Here is a 15,017-nt window from a genome sequence, read left to right on the forward strand (position 1 = left end):
GGTTCTGCGCCTCTTGGGACGGCCCTGAAGACTCGAGTTGAAGTCTCCTATTTAATTTAGTGTGATTAATCGTCTAAAACTGGCCTTCTTTGCGGCCTAGCAACCTCAATGCCTCAGAGCCAGAGCCTAGACTCTGGCTCTAGTGCGCCGAACCGCTAAAATAGACACCAAGACCTCCTCTCTCACTCACTCTACCCAACGTAATAATTACTTATTACACGTACGGGTGATTCTCTGAGGGCTAGAGCACCCTTTGTTGGTTCAGAGCTATTACTTCGCTCAAGGGGGCCCCCAGGGGCCCCACTGGGTACCAGGGGCCCCGTTCCCCCTAATGACGTAAGCCTCAATTGGGGGCAACCTCTATCTGCTGCGTCAAATAATGGATTTAAGGTATTTTTCTTGAATTTTAACGCAACTTTTGGCTCTAGGTGCAGCATTTTGGACCAAATACACAGCATGTTCTCGAGCTATCGGCCTTTCATCGAGCTGCCACTGGAGAGCCAAACCACTCAACGCGAAACTCCTAACCCTATTCTTCAAGAGGGAATCCTTGAAATTATTTTCCCCTCATATTTAGCGGGTTGAGCCTACAAGTGTTGGACCAAGAGGGTCCTTATGGACGGGTCACCATGGGGGGCCCCCCCGGGGGCCCCTGATTGCGTTGCAGAAGACATTGAAATAGAAAAGCAATATGCTTTTAGTACTTCTTTGCTCAGTTTGCAACTAGAGGGGCCCATAATTCCTGGCAGCGATCCTCCGTGCGCTCACTGCAAAAGCAAACGCATAAAGTGCATCTGCGAGTCCGTCAAGCTAGTCGGCAAGTAAGTAAGCAGCAGCAGCAGCAGCAGCAGCAGCAGCAGCAGCAGTAAAAGCTGCAGTAGAAGCAGCACGACTGGCGAAGGCTGGAGCTCAGCACATGCCAGAGGACTCCATTCGTTCATGTTCGTATCTAGTGCCTGCTGCTGCTGCTGCTGCTGCTGTTGCTTCTGCTGCTGCTGCTGCTGCTGCTGCTGCTGTGTGCAGCACCCCGGGCTACGGGGCCCCAGAACTAGAAAAGGTGGTTCAGCGGCTGGAGGAGCGGCGCAACTTTTTGTCTTTTATTCCAATTGATGAGTGGAAAAGACATACAGCAAAAACTGATGTTTTGAAAAAAGTGATTCCAGCAATTAAGCAGAAGGTGAGAAAGCATTTGCTCAACTCAGGTGTCTGGACACCTGCTGCTGCCTTTCCTGCTGCTTCTGATTCTACTGCTGCTGCCGCTTGTGCTTTTTTCCGCTTCGGCTAGCAGCGCTGCTCTTGCTGCTGCTGCTGCTGCTGCTGCTGCTGCTGCTGAGGCGCGCTGCCGTGTTGTTGCTGCTGCTGCTAACTTCTTTCTTTCTGCTAGTTCTCCTCGTGCAGCTGCCGTATTTGCTGCTGCAGCAGCTGCTGCAGCAGACCTGCGCAGACCTCCTTTTTGTTCTTTCTTTGCTCAACTTGGCCTCATAAACATTTTAATTTAATTTAATTTAATTTTTTATTTTCAGGTGCGCGACAGGGAAGGACACGCGCCAGAGCTGCTGATAAACTCGTGGACAAAGTTTTACGAAATTCTCGCAAAGACCCCAATCGTGAAGCCCAGGCTGCAGCACTTGCTGCAGCAGCAGCAGCAGCAGCAGCAGCAGCAGCAGAAGCAGAAGCAGCCTAGGGTATTTAAGAGCATTCATCTTTGTGAATGCCCTGGTGGATTTGTAGCCGCCACAAACCACTACGTTAAAACTGAAGCCCGTATGCCTTTGCTGCTGCTGCAGTTGCTGTTGCCGCTGCTGTTGCTGCTGCTGCTGCTGTTGCTGCTGCTGCTGTTGCTGCTGCTGCTGCTGCTGTTGCTGCTGCTGCTTTGCCGGACTGCCCACAGGAGGCGTGCGCCCACCTCAAAATGCTGCCTGAATATCTTCTGCGTTTTTTTGCATGCGTCCGGGCATTTCGCGCAGCTCGGGGCTGCAGCCTAGGGTTTAGGGTTTAGGGTTTAGGGTTTAGGGTTTAGGGTTTAGGGATGTTGTGCTGCTGCAGGAGGGGTTTTCTTCTCGTGGCGAGCTGCTTCGCTAAACCCTTACTTCGAGGGCTGCAGCCCTTTGGAGGTTTTGGACGACGACGAGCTGTACAGACACTCCGAGAGGCGCTGGATCAGCAGCCCCGATGGAAGTGGAAATCTTTGCAAAAAAGAAAATATTGAATTTTTGTGGAAACAACTGACTCGCCAAGCCCACCCCAGCGTGCCCCCCTTCGGCCTGGTAAACCCTAAACCCTAGTCCACTTTCAAGCCCTTCGGCGCGGTTTCACGCTCCCCAAACCCTAAACCCTAAACCCTAAACCCTAGTTCAGCGCTAAACCTTGATGCGCGTAAACCCTAGTCAACGTGCAAACCCCTTCAGCTCGATTTGAGGCTCGTGTTTCCACGGGTTCGCTGGACGCAGGGGCGCCTAAACCCTAAACCCTAAACCCTAAACCCTAGTTCAGCGCTAAACCTAGTCCACTTCAAAACCCTTTTAGCTCTTTTGGGGCCTGGGGCTTCGGCCTAGCTTGGAGTTAGCTTTGGGGGTTTGGGCTGGGGTTAGGGCTTTAGGCTGCAAAAGATTCAGAAGGGAGTTTCGGGGAAATGTTTTGAGGGTTTAGGGTTTGATGGCTTCCTTGTGGTTTCAGCTTGCGCCGGGGTGTACGTACACTTGCGGCGACTTGTGCATCGTTTTTCTTCCTTTTTTTTCTATTTTTGCTTTTTTTAATTCTTTTAATTCTTTTGATTCCTTTTATTCTTTTTCAGGCCGACTTGGTGACGGCCGACGGCTCCTTTGATGTGCAGCACAACCCCGCGAAGCAGGAGGAACTTGTGGTTCCTCTGGTGTATGCGGAGCTTGTCGCCATTCTGGGGCTCGTCCAGCTGCACGGCTCTGCTGTCATAAAAGCTTACAGCCTTCATTCTCACCATTCTGTTTCTCTTCTTGCAATTCTCAGCATGTGCTTCGAGCGGGTAATGCAAAGCAGCGAAAAGTAATGAGAAGTAATGAAAACTAATTAAAAGTAATGAACAGTAGTGAGAAGCCCGCGCTGCCCCTCCTGGTGCTGCTGCTGCTGCGGCTGCAGCGACTCAAGCTGCGGCCGCTGAGCTTGCTTCTTACGCTACGCTTCCTGCTGCTGCTGCTGCTGCTGCTGCTGCTGCTGCTGCGCTGCAGGTGGCGGTAGTGAAGCCGCTGATGAGTCGCTCGGGCAACAGCGAGGTGTATCTGCTGGGGCTGGGTTTCCGTGGGATCCGATCCCCGTTGCTGCGGGCACTTTCGAGTGCTGTGGACAGCTTTAGTTTGGAGAAGGCCATAATTCCCAGAGAGTGGATCCCAGATGTAGGCTGTCTGCTTCGGTCTCAGTCGCGTTTTGTCTTTTCTGATTCTCTTTTTGTTCTTATGTGTTTTTCTTTTATTATTTTTCGTTCAAGTTACTCTGTCATTTTGTTCTTGTGTGTTTTTCTTTTATTAATTTTCACTCAAGTTACTCTGTTGCCTTGTCTGTATGTGCTTTTCTTTTACTAATTTTCACTCAAGTTACTCTGTTATTTTGTTCTTATATGTTTTGCTTTCATTATTTTCCTCTCAAGTTACTCTGTTATTTTCTCTTGCTTTGTTTCTGGGGCTGTCTGCTAAAGATATGTTTTTCTTGGGTTTGCAAAGGCACCTCGGGAGTGTTTGTTTCCTCTTTAGAATTGTTTTTGGCGCACAAGTCCCGTTCTTCTGTTTCATTTCTCTTTGTGTTTGCCTTTGCCTTCAAATTGGCACACACTTTGCCAAAATTGACATTTCCTTTTGTGCATTTCAGGCCTTTTTGGCGGAATGCCGAAAATGCGCGGAGTTCTTCACGCAGCTGCAGGCGGAGCACATTGAGCTGTCTATTGAGTCCGTTCCGTCTTTCCCACGCCGCCGCTTGGGGCTTTCTTACGCACTGCATGCATTCGTGTGGCGTGGCTTTGTGTCAGTGCTTTGGGCCACGAGTGGGTTGTCTTTTGGGCTTTCTCAGGCGATACAAAAGCATCACATCTCATGAGCTTTGGCAGCTGTCTTTGCAGAGGGAGCAGACGGCAGCAGAGTTCATAGAGTCCAACCACATCAAGTAAACCCTAAAACATTTGCCATTACTTTTGTTTGTTTGCAAATAATAAGTGCAACGTTTGCAATTCATGCACACCTCAGCCTCCACATTTGCAGTAGAACACAGCGCAGGAAGCAGCAGCCTAAACCCGCCGGCCTGTACATGCAAACCCTACCTCAGTGTCTGGGACTAGGGTTTAGGGTTTGCGTTTTGGAGGCTAGGGTTTGGCGCAGGCCGATTCGCTTTGAAGACCGACTTGTCCCCGACAAAGACTTCGTGAGGGAGTGGGAAGCTAATGGCTACACCAATTCCACTAGAAAAGGCAGCAGGTGCGCTGCTGCTGCTGGTGCACCGCTTTTGCTGCCTTGCCGAATCTTCTGAGATGGTGCTGCTGCGGCTGCTGCTGCTGTTTCTACTTTTCCGATAACTGTTAACTCTGCAATTGCTACTGCTTCTGTAGCACTTGCTGCTGCTGCTTGCTGCGCTATCTTCTGAAGGGCCACCTGTGCTGCACTGAGACAGAAGCGTCCACGGTGGCTTTGCGAGCTGCAGCAGAAGTCAGACAACTGCAACAGCAGCATCAGCAAGAAATCATTAAAACTGAGAGACTGGAAGTGCTGCTGCTGCTTTCAGGGAAAGGGTGCAGGGTGTGCTGGCTGACCGCATCCGCTTCCGCGAGGTGTACATGCAGCTGCAGCAGCAGCGGGAACAGAAGTGGCAGCAGCACGGTGGCTGCAGCAGAGCTTTGTGTCTTTTGACTTCCCAAGCAGGCATTGATGCACTGCTGCGGTGTACGTACGCCCCCTTTGAGGAGGCCAAAACAATGAGTGAGCAGCACAGTGCTGCTGCTGCTGCTGCTGCTGCTGCTTCGGCTTCCGTTGCTGCTGCTGTCGTTGCTGGTGGTGTTGCCGCTTCTGTTTCTCTTTTCGCTGTCACTGTTTGTGCCAACTCTGAACTTTTTTCTTTTCAGGCTTTAGCGGCAAAAAGAGAAAAAGAAGTCAGGCGGGAGCCATTTATTTGCACTGTTTAGAGCTCGCGGCTGAGTGCTTGGGGTTTACCATCGAGGGTTTAGGGTTTAGGGTTTACCGCTTGAGAGCCGGGGTCGAGGAGTGTTGAGGAACCCTTTGCAGAGCAACAGTTGGATATCTGTGGCTGCAGCACTTTCGCAGTCTGAGAGGGTGCAAGCTAAAGGGCCGAGGGTTTAGGGTTTACGTTTAGGGCTTAAGCTAGGGTTTAGCGTCTAAGGTGTTGAGGGTTTCTTGTGAAACAGGCGAGAGTGGCGGCGATGGAGAGTTACCTGGTGCGATTGCAATCAGCGAGTTTTACTCTATCGATGGTGAGGGTTTAGGGTTTAGAGTTCAGGGTTTAGGGTCTAGGGTTCAGGGTTTGGGGTTCGAGGCTCACGCTGTCACTTGAAGCCCTTGGAGCCTGGCTCTTCAGCGTTTAGGGTTTAGGGTTTAGGGTTTAGGGTTTGTGGCGTTATGTGGTCTGCACAGACGAAGAAGACAATCAAGAAGCGGCCGTGAGTGTTTTGTCTTAAACGATCTTTGCCTCTCTGTCTTCGCTAAATTGCTGCTCCTGCATCGTCGCTGCAGCAGGAGCAGCAGCAGCTGCTGCTGCTGCTGCAGGAGCTGCATCAATGCAAGCAGCAGCGAGCTGCTTGACCCTGTGCTGCTGGGCTCTCGTCTCAGTCTCTTGTAAATTTTTAGTAAGTGATTCGGGGTTAAGGGTTTACGCCTTAGGGTTTAGGGTTTGGAGTGCGCGTTGTGAAAGATTTGCTGCTCCGCAGACACAGGAAGTCGAAGCTACAGCCACGTGGCTGTGTCTTTATCCAGAGGAGCCGCAGCAGCAGCAGCAGCAGCAGCAGCAGCAGCAGAGCGCGCCTGACGTGGCTTCTTTTCTCACCACGTTCACGGCCCGGGCTCGCCAGGGCTGGAGCGAGCAGCAGCAGCAGCAGCAGCAGCAGCAGCAGCACCGTGCCACCTGGGTTCCGTCTGCTGCTGCAGTTGCCTGGAGAGATGAAATGCTGCAAGGATTGCAAAAGGGAGAATATAATGCAAGACCATCTTGCTGGCTATACCCCCTCAGGCCCTTAGGTGCGCAGAACATCCCCACTCAGTGGGGCGTTGCTGTTGCTGCTGCTGCTGCTGTTTCTGTTTCCTGTTTCCTTTGCTGCTGCTGCTGTTCTAGCAGACTTGGAGATGGCAGTGGATGTGCAGGGGCTGGCCCCAATGCTCCTGTTGCTCCGGCTAGGGTTTGTGTTGCTGCTGCTTCTGCTGCTCCTTGCATCGAAGCTGCTGCTGTTTTTGCCGCTGCTGTTCGGTCTCTGCTGCTGTTGCTGCTGCTGCTGCTGCTGCCGTGAACTTCGGTACTACGGCTCGTATCGCGCTTCTTTTTCTTCTCTTCTAATTGGACTGTTTCCTCTTTTCTTTTCAAGATGAGAGCACTAGAATGAACTCGAAAATGAAGTTGAGTTGGAATCGAACACAATGCATTCAATGAGTTGAAGAGATCAGACACAATGGGCAAAAAGGGTGGGGTTGTTGTTATTGCTTTCAGTTCCTTACACAGTGCAGATAAGCCGATTTGCTGATGACCGCCTTATGACTGTTGTGGGACAGCTCCGGCACCTGCTGCCGTTCCTAGTGCCCTGTGAGTTCGCTCTTTTAGGGTTTAGGGTTTAGAGTTGAGGGTTTAGGGTTTGGAGTTCAGGGTTTGACGCTAAAGTTTCGCTGCTGGTGCTCTTTCAAAGCCGAATAGGGACTTTTCACTGCCAAATTACCCTTTTAATTTCTGATCTGTGTTGCTTTGTTTTGTTTTACTTTCTTGTTCATGTTTCTTTCTGCGCTCTTCTCATTTCCAGGTGTTTTCAGATTTTTACTTTTTCAGTTTTTGCACTTGCCATCACATCTTCTGCAATTCTCGTCTCATTCTCCCTTTTTGGGTTTCTACTTTTTAATTTTTTGTGTAGAATTTTTTTAATTGCCAATCAATTGCCCCACCTGACATTAATAATGCATTTTTTTCGTTGTGGCCGCATGCACTGCTGCATGCTGCACTGCAGCTGCTTCGTCATTTGGGGGCTGGTTGCTGCCCCTGGCTCTGTCTTTCTCTTGTCTTTTTTTCTCATTGTCTGTCTCTTTTGTTTCACTGCATGCTATTTTGTCTGCTGCTGGCCCTGCGGGCTCCTAGTGGGTGGCTGCTGCATCCTGACCGGCAGCAGCAGCAGCCGCAGCAGCAGCAGCAGCAGCAGTAAGGGCGCTACCACCAGCAGCAGCAGCAGTAAGTGCGCTAGCAGCAGCAGCAGCTGTCCGGTTTGTTGCGCTGCAGTCTCCATTGCGGACTTTTTGCTGCTGGAGGGCCGGCCCTCTGCACTTGGCGAAAAGCTGGGGGGGCAGGAGCTGCCCCCCAGCAGCAGCATAGACTTGTTGTTTGCGCTGAAGCAATTAGAGGCCACCCCGGTGGGCCCCTCAGTGGTATTTTCTCCAGGGTCTTCAAGACGGGGGCCCCCGGGGCCCCCTGAGAAGGACTTCCCAGCCCTCTGGAGAAAGAAGTACCCTGTTTCCGTGGAGATCAGCAGCTGGGGGGCCCCCCTGGCTCTCCCGCTGCAGTTGATGCTGAGGCGGCACGGCTGCAGCTGCTTCGTCGTGCTGAACCTCCCGCTGCAGCAGCAGGAGCAGCAGCAGCAGCAACAGGAGCTCCGGAAGCAGCCTGTGACCCGGGAGGTGCTGGAAGCTGCAATTCCCAAGGCCGGGCCTCTCTTGGGAGTCCAGGAAATAGATGTTTTGTCCGCATTCGCAAGAGGAGAAACAGCAGACTATATCAAACGCGTCAGCTGCCACAACTAGGGTTTAGGGTTTCAGAATAAGGGTTTAGGCTTCGGGTTCAGGCCTCCGTTTTTATTAATGTCTGCATCAACTCGGCATGAAATAACACAAATGTCGGGTAGTGGCGTTAACGTTGTCCGGCGAGCCTTGAGGGTTCAGGCTTCAGGGTTTAGGGTTTAGGGTTTAGGGTTTAGGGTTGAGGGTTTAAGGTTTAGGGTTTGGCGGCTGCGTGCAGCAAGTGCAAGAGAAGGTGCTGTCGAAGCTGCCTGGCGATGGAGCCTCTTTGGTGTCTTTGGACATCACCGGAGTGCAGCACTGGCGGCGCGAAGAAGCAGCACAAGTTGAAGGAGAAGAAGAAAAAAACAATTTTGAAAAAGGAGAAAAAAAAAGAAGACAAAGAGGACTTGTTGTTCAAGTCCACGAAGAAATCGCCCAGGCCGAGATCGAGGCGGGGCTTTTGCTGCTCGCCCAGATCTTTCAGGTTTGCTGCTGCTCTTCTTCTTTTGTCTTTTCCCTTTTTTATTTCCAAAATGATCCTTCAAATTCGAAAACATTCACCCAATTTGCCATTTTAATGCAGTTCAAAACACGCAGAACTATTTGGCGATTGCTCGGCTTCTTTTGTGGGCGTTTTTGGGGAATTCGATTTTGTGTTTTTCCCCGGGGTTGCTGCTGCTGCTGCTGCTGCTGCTGCTGCTGCTGCTGCTGCCTCTTCCTTTGTTGCAAAGCTGCCCTCCAGGGGGCTCGGATATTTCTGCATTTCTCATTTGTTTTCTTTTGAATTCAAGAATTTTTTCCACATTTTTTTCTTTTATATTCTTGGGCTCTCTGCAGTGCAGCCTATGATTTTGTTTGCCCCGCTGCTGGCTTTATCCTTTTGAACTCTCAGTATAAACAAAAATAAAAGCGCATGCATGCATGCGTGCATGTTTGCATGTTTGCATGCATGCATGCACGCATGCTTGTATGCTTGCATATTTGCATGTCTGCATGCGTGCATGCATGCTTGTGTGCTTGCATATTTGCATGCTTGCATGCATGCTTGCATGAACACATTTACGCATGCATGCATGCATGGGAGCTTGCGTGTTTGCATGCATGCATGCATGCATGCACGCGTGCATGCACGCGTGTTTGCAAGCATGCATGCATGCATGCATGCATGCGCTGCGTGTTGCGTTTCAGGGGCTGCTGCTGCTGTGTCCGGGCGGCGACTTGCTGCTGCGAATCCACAGCAGCTACACGCGCTACACTGCGTCTTTGCTGCTGCTGCTGTCTTTGTGTTTCGGCTCCAGCTGTCTGTACAGGCCGCCCTCAGTGGCCTGCTGGAGCGGCGAGGGCTTCTTCCTCGGCAGAAGCAAAAGAAAAAACGAAACTGGATTTGTGCTGCAGCTGCTGGGCACAGCGTGGGGCCTCTTGGCAGCAAAACACAAGGCCGAGAAGGCCTCGCCAGCGCATGCAGAGCCCCACAGGCTCAGCGGCGAACCCAGCAGCAGCAGCAGCAGCAGCAGCAGCAGCAGCAATCAATTCAAATTTAAAGTTGGAGCCGATTTCGTGGACTGGGGAGGCCTCACTGCCCACTGGGCACTGCAGCAATGCATCAAGGCCAAGTTGTACACAGAGCAAATAGCAAACAGGCGCGCAAACCCCAAACTTCCATTATAATTTAATTTCGTTTTAAGTTTTTAAAATTTAATTTCAATATGAGTTTTCGGACTTTTCATTTGCTTCTTTATTCAGTTGCAACTGCCTCTGCGTCGTTTCACTACTTGCTCTCCTGATTGCTGCATCTTCCATTTCTGTTCTTTTCAACAAACTTCTTTTCATGCCTCCAAGCAGCACTTTTGAACTTTTTTCTTTTTTCATTTGCACTGATTACTTTGCAAATAAAAGGAAAAGTGAAAGCCCGGTGTATGTACACCCGGCTGCGCCACAGTCTGCGCTGTACGTACACCAGGTGGATCCTCTCCTACAACGACAGCCTCCTTCGCCAGCAGAAAAAAGAATTAACAGAACGTCTAGAAGCTTTAATATCAGCATCTCGTGCTGCAGCAGCAGCACAGGGGCCCCGTGTGGGGGCCCCTGCGGGGGCCCCCGGGGGGGCCCCCGCCCCCGGCAAGGGCCCAGGAAGTACCTCGGGGGCCCCCCTTTTGCCCAAAGCTCGTGCTGCTGCTGCTGCTGCTCTGAGGTGTCTCAGTCAACAAGACCGCAGGAAGCAAGTGGCTGTCTTTTTGAAGTCGCAGGGAGTTTTGGGTGAGCAGCTAAATGGGCTCAAGCCGGGCTGGGGGCGCTAAGTACACAAAACGTTAATAGTGTGCATGCATGCATGCATGCATGCATGCATGCATGCATGCATGTGGTGTGTGGAGGGCTATTTTAGGGGGGGCGGCGCAAGTGCTGTCTCTGTGCATTGTCGGTTGCTTTTCTGTTTCTCTTTTCCCTGCATGCGACTTAGGGTTTGGGGCCTAGGTTTTAGGGTTTAGGGTTTAGACTCTTTTTCATGCAGCAGTGGTATTTACTTTTGCGCCTTAGTGCTGGCCACATATGCATACATTTATATGTTTGAATGCATGCATAGTTGCATGCGCATATTACACACTTTATTATTTATGCATAGTCCAAATATTCCGCATAATGTTGTATGTGCATGCATGCATGCGTATTATAGTGATATATATACTACCACTAATAGAAAATATTATCATAATAATACGCATGCATGCATGCACATACAACATACATGTATAGACACAACTACACTTGGAAATAGATCTTTAGAGTAATATAAATTCAAGTAAATCAAAAAGTGTCCAATAATTTCCCCTTAAGGTGTCATTACACTGCAGACTCTGCGGTGTACGCGGAGAGTTTTGCATGCGCTGCGGTGTACGTACAGACCTGGCAGTTCGCAAGGACTCTCCTTATCACCAGTGTTTGCCTTCTTCAGAAACAAAAGAAGAAATAAATGAAATAAATGAATGGGGATCAATGCCTCTGGACTCTGTAGACACCCTGGCACTCTTAGCAGGAGCTCTGCCCTCTCTGAGTGTACAGGCAGCTGCAGCAGACGAAATTTGGATGAGCGCCTGATGCTGCTGCTGCTGCTGCTGCTGTTTTGCTGCTGCTGCTGCTGCTTCGCTGCTGCTGCAGCGTGGGCTGCTGCTGCCGTGGCAGCGCTGCAGCCGCTGCAGCAGCAAGCCTGCAGGTGTCTGTACACCGCAGTTGCTGCTGCTGGGCTGGTGCCGCCAGCAGCAGCAGCAGCAACCCGAAGTGTCATTTCTTTTAAAGAACTTTGTCTTGAATTCGAAGCATTTGTGCCCTTCTAGACATTCTAAAACTTCCTATTTTGTCATTTTTCCTTTCTAAAACTCTCAAGTTCGAAGTTGGAGGTTTAGATTAGGGTTTGGTTTCGATTAGGGTTTGGTTTCGATTAGGGTTTGAAAGGGTTTGAACAAGATAAAACAATGGCAGCAAAGAGCTGCTGCTGCGAAGCTCCCCAAAGGCTTCGGCTGCAGACTCCAGCCCCCACACACACTAAACCCTAAACCCTAAACCCTAAACCCTGCAACCTGGTTTGGCTTTCGCAGCCTTTGCGAGGCACATTGAACGTGAACCACTCTGTACATACCACCTGTTGCTGCTGCTGCTGCTGCTGCTGCTGCTGCTGCAGCAGCTCACCGGAGCAGCCTGCACACTTTCTATCTCTGCGCGGCCCCTGTTACTGCCGCTGCTGCTGCTGCTGCTGCTGCTGCTGCCAGCCTTGCTGCAGTCTTGCTGCAGCTCGGCTGCAACTGTACTTTGGCTTTTGGCAGCAGCAGCTTCGAACTAAATAAGAATATGAAGAATGAAGAAAACATGAAGTGCGCTGCTGCAGCAGCACTACGCTGCTGCTGCAGCACTACGCTGCTGCAGCAGCACTACGCTGCTGCAGCAGCACTACGCTGCTGCAGCAGCACTACGCTGCTGCAGCAGCACTACGCTGCTGCAGCAAACCGCGCTGCTGCAGCAACCCGCGCTGCTGCAGCAGAACTAAGCTGCTGCAGCAAGCCGCGCTGCTGCTGCTGCAGCGCAGCAACTACTGCAGCACACCCTCCTTGTTGCGCTGCTTGCCGTGAGCCTCTCCCCGCAGCAGCAGCAAAATGTCTTCTTCCATTTCCGCAGGAGATTGTCTTGGTCCAAAATATTTAAAAACTTTTCCATTTCTGTCCAAAAGAAACTTTCCAAAGTTCCATCCAATGGCCTGCAGCTGCCCCTTCGAGTACAGCTGCAGCGCAGCAGCAAACCCTAAACCCTAACCAAACCCTAAACCCTCAACCTCGCACACACGCTACACACCGACCCTACACCCACACAAACCCTAAACCCTAAACCCTAAACCCTAAACCCTCAACCCTGGAGCCTCCCGCGGACCGCTTAATACTACACCTGCATATACGCCGCAAGGGCCAGAGGAAGCTTTCCAAACCCTATAGCCTGCGGACGGCTGACTCTATGAACCTAAACCCTAAACCCTAAACCCTAAACCCTAAACCCTAAACCCTAAACCCTAAACCCCAAACCCTAAACCCTAAACTTTCAAGCCCTCTCAGCCCCCCAACGAGCACCTGGAAAACTCGCCGACGGCCCCAAGGCTCACCCCAAACCCCTCTCGCGAACACCCAAAAACCCCAAACCCTAAACCCTAAACCCTAAACCCTAAACCCTCACCTCGTCCGTGTTGAACTTGCAGTACTGGAAAATGGGGTTTGCGTTGGGCCCGTTGACTTCAGTAATTGCAAAGATTGGGAAATTGGCATTAAAGCTTTTGTAAACTTCGCACATCTTTTGAGGGTCTTTTTCTTCTTGCTGTTTGAACTGCAGCGTGGGAAAGGCCAGGATCTGCGGTGTACGTACACCCCACAGCAGCAGCAGCAGCAGCAGCAGCAGCAGCAGCAGCGAGAAGAAGAACACAGCCAGCAGTTGAAGACAAGGCAGCAGACTTCCCGCTGCTGCTCTGCTGCTGCTGCTTCCTCTGCCGCGGATGCAGCTGCGTGTGTTGGCGCTCGTTTAGGGTTTAGGGTTTAGGGTTTAGGGTTTAGGGTTTGCGGCACCTCGAAGCCCTGGTCGCCGAACTTTTGCTTGAGGTCGTGGAACTGCTTGAGGTGCTGCTGCGTGAAGCCGCACTTTGTTGCAGTGTTTGTTATCAGCAGCACTTTTCCTTTGAAGTCCTTCAAAGGAACTTCTTTTCCCTCGGGATCTTTTGCTGCTAAGCTCCAAAGGTCAGCAGCAAGCAGCTCGGGGGGCACTGCTGCGCTGCGCCAGGCGGAGAAGAGCCACATGGTTCGCTGCTGGCGGGTCACTGCAGCAGCAGCAGCAGCAGCAGGTGCAGCAGCAGCAGCAGCAGCAGCAGCAGCGGGAGCGCGGGAAGCTGCCCAGGAGGTGCGAGGCAGCAAACGAGAAAACACCCGAGGCGCTGCTGCTGCTGTCGCGCGCGTCAGAAGCATAGCGCGGAGTTGCTGAGACGGGGGCGCGGGCAGCAGCAGCAGCAGCAGCAGCAGCAGCAGCAGCAGCAGCAGCAGCAAATTGGGTTTCGGGAGTTCAAATGAAGAAGCAGAAGAAAAGAAAAGTGCGAAAAAGCAAAACACACGCTCACACACTCAGAAGCTGCTCAGGGTCACGCTAGCGGCGGCCGGAGCAGCAGCAGCGGCAGCAGCAGCAGCAGCAGCGGCAGCAGCGGCTGCCGCAGCGCCGCAGCAGCCGCTGCCCGAGTGCTGCTGCTGCTGCTGCTGCAGCAGCAGCAGCAGCAGCAGCAGCGTCGTTCTGTGGGTCCTTTCTGCGGCTGCAAGCGCTGCATGCGAAGTTTGTCGCTTTTAGAAGAGGAAAAGAGGAAGCAAGAAAGCGCGGGGCGCTGCGGGTTTGGCGGGGCTGCGGAGGCGCGCGCTGCGAACCCCACAGGCTGCGTAGCTTCGGAGCGGAGTGTCTGCGGGGAATTGGAAGACAATCTTTTTGGAATTGGAAATAGTTTTGGAAATTGCAAATTGCGGGCGAAAATGGCGGCGAAAGAGGGGAAGAGCGCGGAGAACGCGCTGCTGGACGCGGCGAAGAACTTCATGGCCGGCGGGGTGTCTGCGGGGGTGTCCAAGACCATCGTGGCTCCCATTGAGCGCGTTAAAATGCTAATTCAAACTCAAGATTCAATTCCCGACATAAAAGAAGGCCGAGTGCCGCGTTATACCGGCATAGGCAACTGTTTCGTGCGGGTTTCGCGGGAGCAGGGGGCGCTCTCGCTGTGGCGCGGGAACTTGGCGAACGTGATCCGCTACTTCCCGACGCAGGCCTTCAACTTCACTTTCAAGGACACTTTCAAACGCATTTTCCCGAAGTTCGACCAGCAAAAGGAGTTCGCGAAGTTCTTCCTGGCCAACGTGGCCTCGGGCGGGCTCGCCGGCGCCGCCTGCCTCACAGTGGTCTACCCACTGGACTTTGCCCGCACTGCGCTGGCCTCTGACGTGGGAAAAGGAGCCGCTAGAGAGTTTTCGGGACTTGCAGATTGTTTGCGAAAAGTGTATTTGCGAACAGGCTTTTTTTCGCTGTACCAGGGCTTCGGGGTGTCTGTACAGGGCATCGTGGTGTACAGGGGGGCTTATTTCGGGCTCTTTGACACCGCAAAAGCAGTTCTTTTTTCGGACAAGACCAAAAGCAACTTGTTCTTGAAGTGGGCGGTGGCTCAGAGCGTGACAGCAGCAGCAGGAGTCGTTTCTTACCCCTTCGACACAGTCCGAAGACGCATGATGATGATGGCTGGCCGCAGAGCCCAAGAGGAAATTCAGTATTCTTCCACTGTGGACTGTTGGGCCAAAATCCTCCGCCAAGAGGGCCCCCGCGGCTTCTTCAAGGGCGCCTGGGCGAACGTTTTGCGCGGCGCGGGGGCCGCGCTGGTCCTGGTCTTCTACGACGAGTTCCAGAGGCTCCTCATGTGAACAGCTAGCTAGCTAGCTAGCTAGCTAGCTAGCTAGCTAGCTAGCTAGCTGGGTGGCTGGGTGGCTGGGGGGGTTGGGGGGGGGCTGGCTGCGTCGAGGGCGCACGGGCGGAGGCCTTGGGGGG

At 52.3% G+C, this 15,017-nt stretch overlaps 3 protein-coding genes across 3 annotated transcripts; 2 read left to right on the forward strand and 1 right to left on the reverse strand.

The window, feature by feature from the left end:
* Window positions 1–615: 615 nt before the first annotated feature.
* On the forward strand, window positions 616–9,599 carry ENH_00048990 (ftsJ-like methyltransferase domain-containing protein, putative; the record flags this gene model as incomplete). Its single annotated transcript, XM_013581215.1, has 17 exons — window positions 616–821; window positions 1,024–1,177; window positions 1,524–1,764; window positions 2,047–2,267; window positions 2,795–3,001; window positions 3,204–3,368; window positions 3,838–3,914; window positions 4,036–4,128; window positions 4,341–4,436; window positions 4,741–4,934; window positions 5,378–5,443; window positions 5,604–5,629; window positions 5,897–6,203; window positions 6,667–6,759; window positions 7,438–7,937; window positions 8,170–8,415; window positions 9,120–9,599. 17 exons carry the CDS (start codon window positions 616–618, stop codon window positions 9,597–9,599), a joined length of 3,372 nt encoding a protein of 1,123 aa, XP_013436669.1.
* Window positions 9,600–12,009: 2,410 nt separating this feature from the next.
* ENH_00049000 (glutathione/thioredoxin peroxidase, putative) lies at window positions 12,010–13,417 on the reverse strand (the record flags this gene model as incomplete). The annotated part of the gene is made up of 3 exons (XM_013581216.1): window positions 12,010–12,198; window positions 12,642–12,812; window positions 13,025–13,417. 3 exons carry the CDS (start codon window positions 13,415–13,417, stop codon window positions 12,010–12,012), a joined length of 753 nt encoding a protein of 250 aa, XP_013436670.1.
* A 546-nt stretch (window positions 13,418–13,963) lies between these two features.
* Window positions 13,964–14,893, forward strand: ENH_00049010 (ADP/ATP carrier, putative; the record flags this gene model as incomplete). Its single annotated transcript, XM_013581217.1, has 1 exon — window positions 13,964–14,893. The coding sequence occupies one exon, from the start codon at window positions 13,964–13,966 to the stop codon at window positions 14,891–14,893; it is 930 nt and encodes a 309-aa protein (XP_013436671.1).
* Window positions 14,894–15,017: the final 124 nt, after the last annotated feature.

The sequence above is a fragment of the Eimeria necatrix genome, genomic scaffold (genome assembly GCF_000499385.1).
Source record: "Eimeria necatrix Houghton genomic scaffold, Enh_scaff380, whole genome shotgun sequence".
NCBI classification, from domain to species: domain Eukaryota; phylum Apicomplexa; class Conoidasida; order Eucoccidiorida; family Eimeriidae; genus Eimeria; species Eimeria necatrix.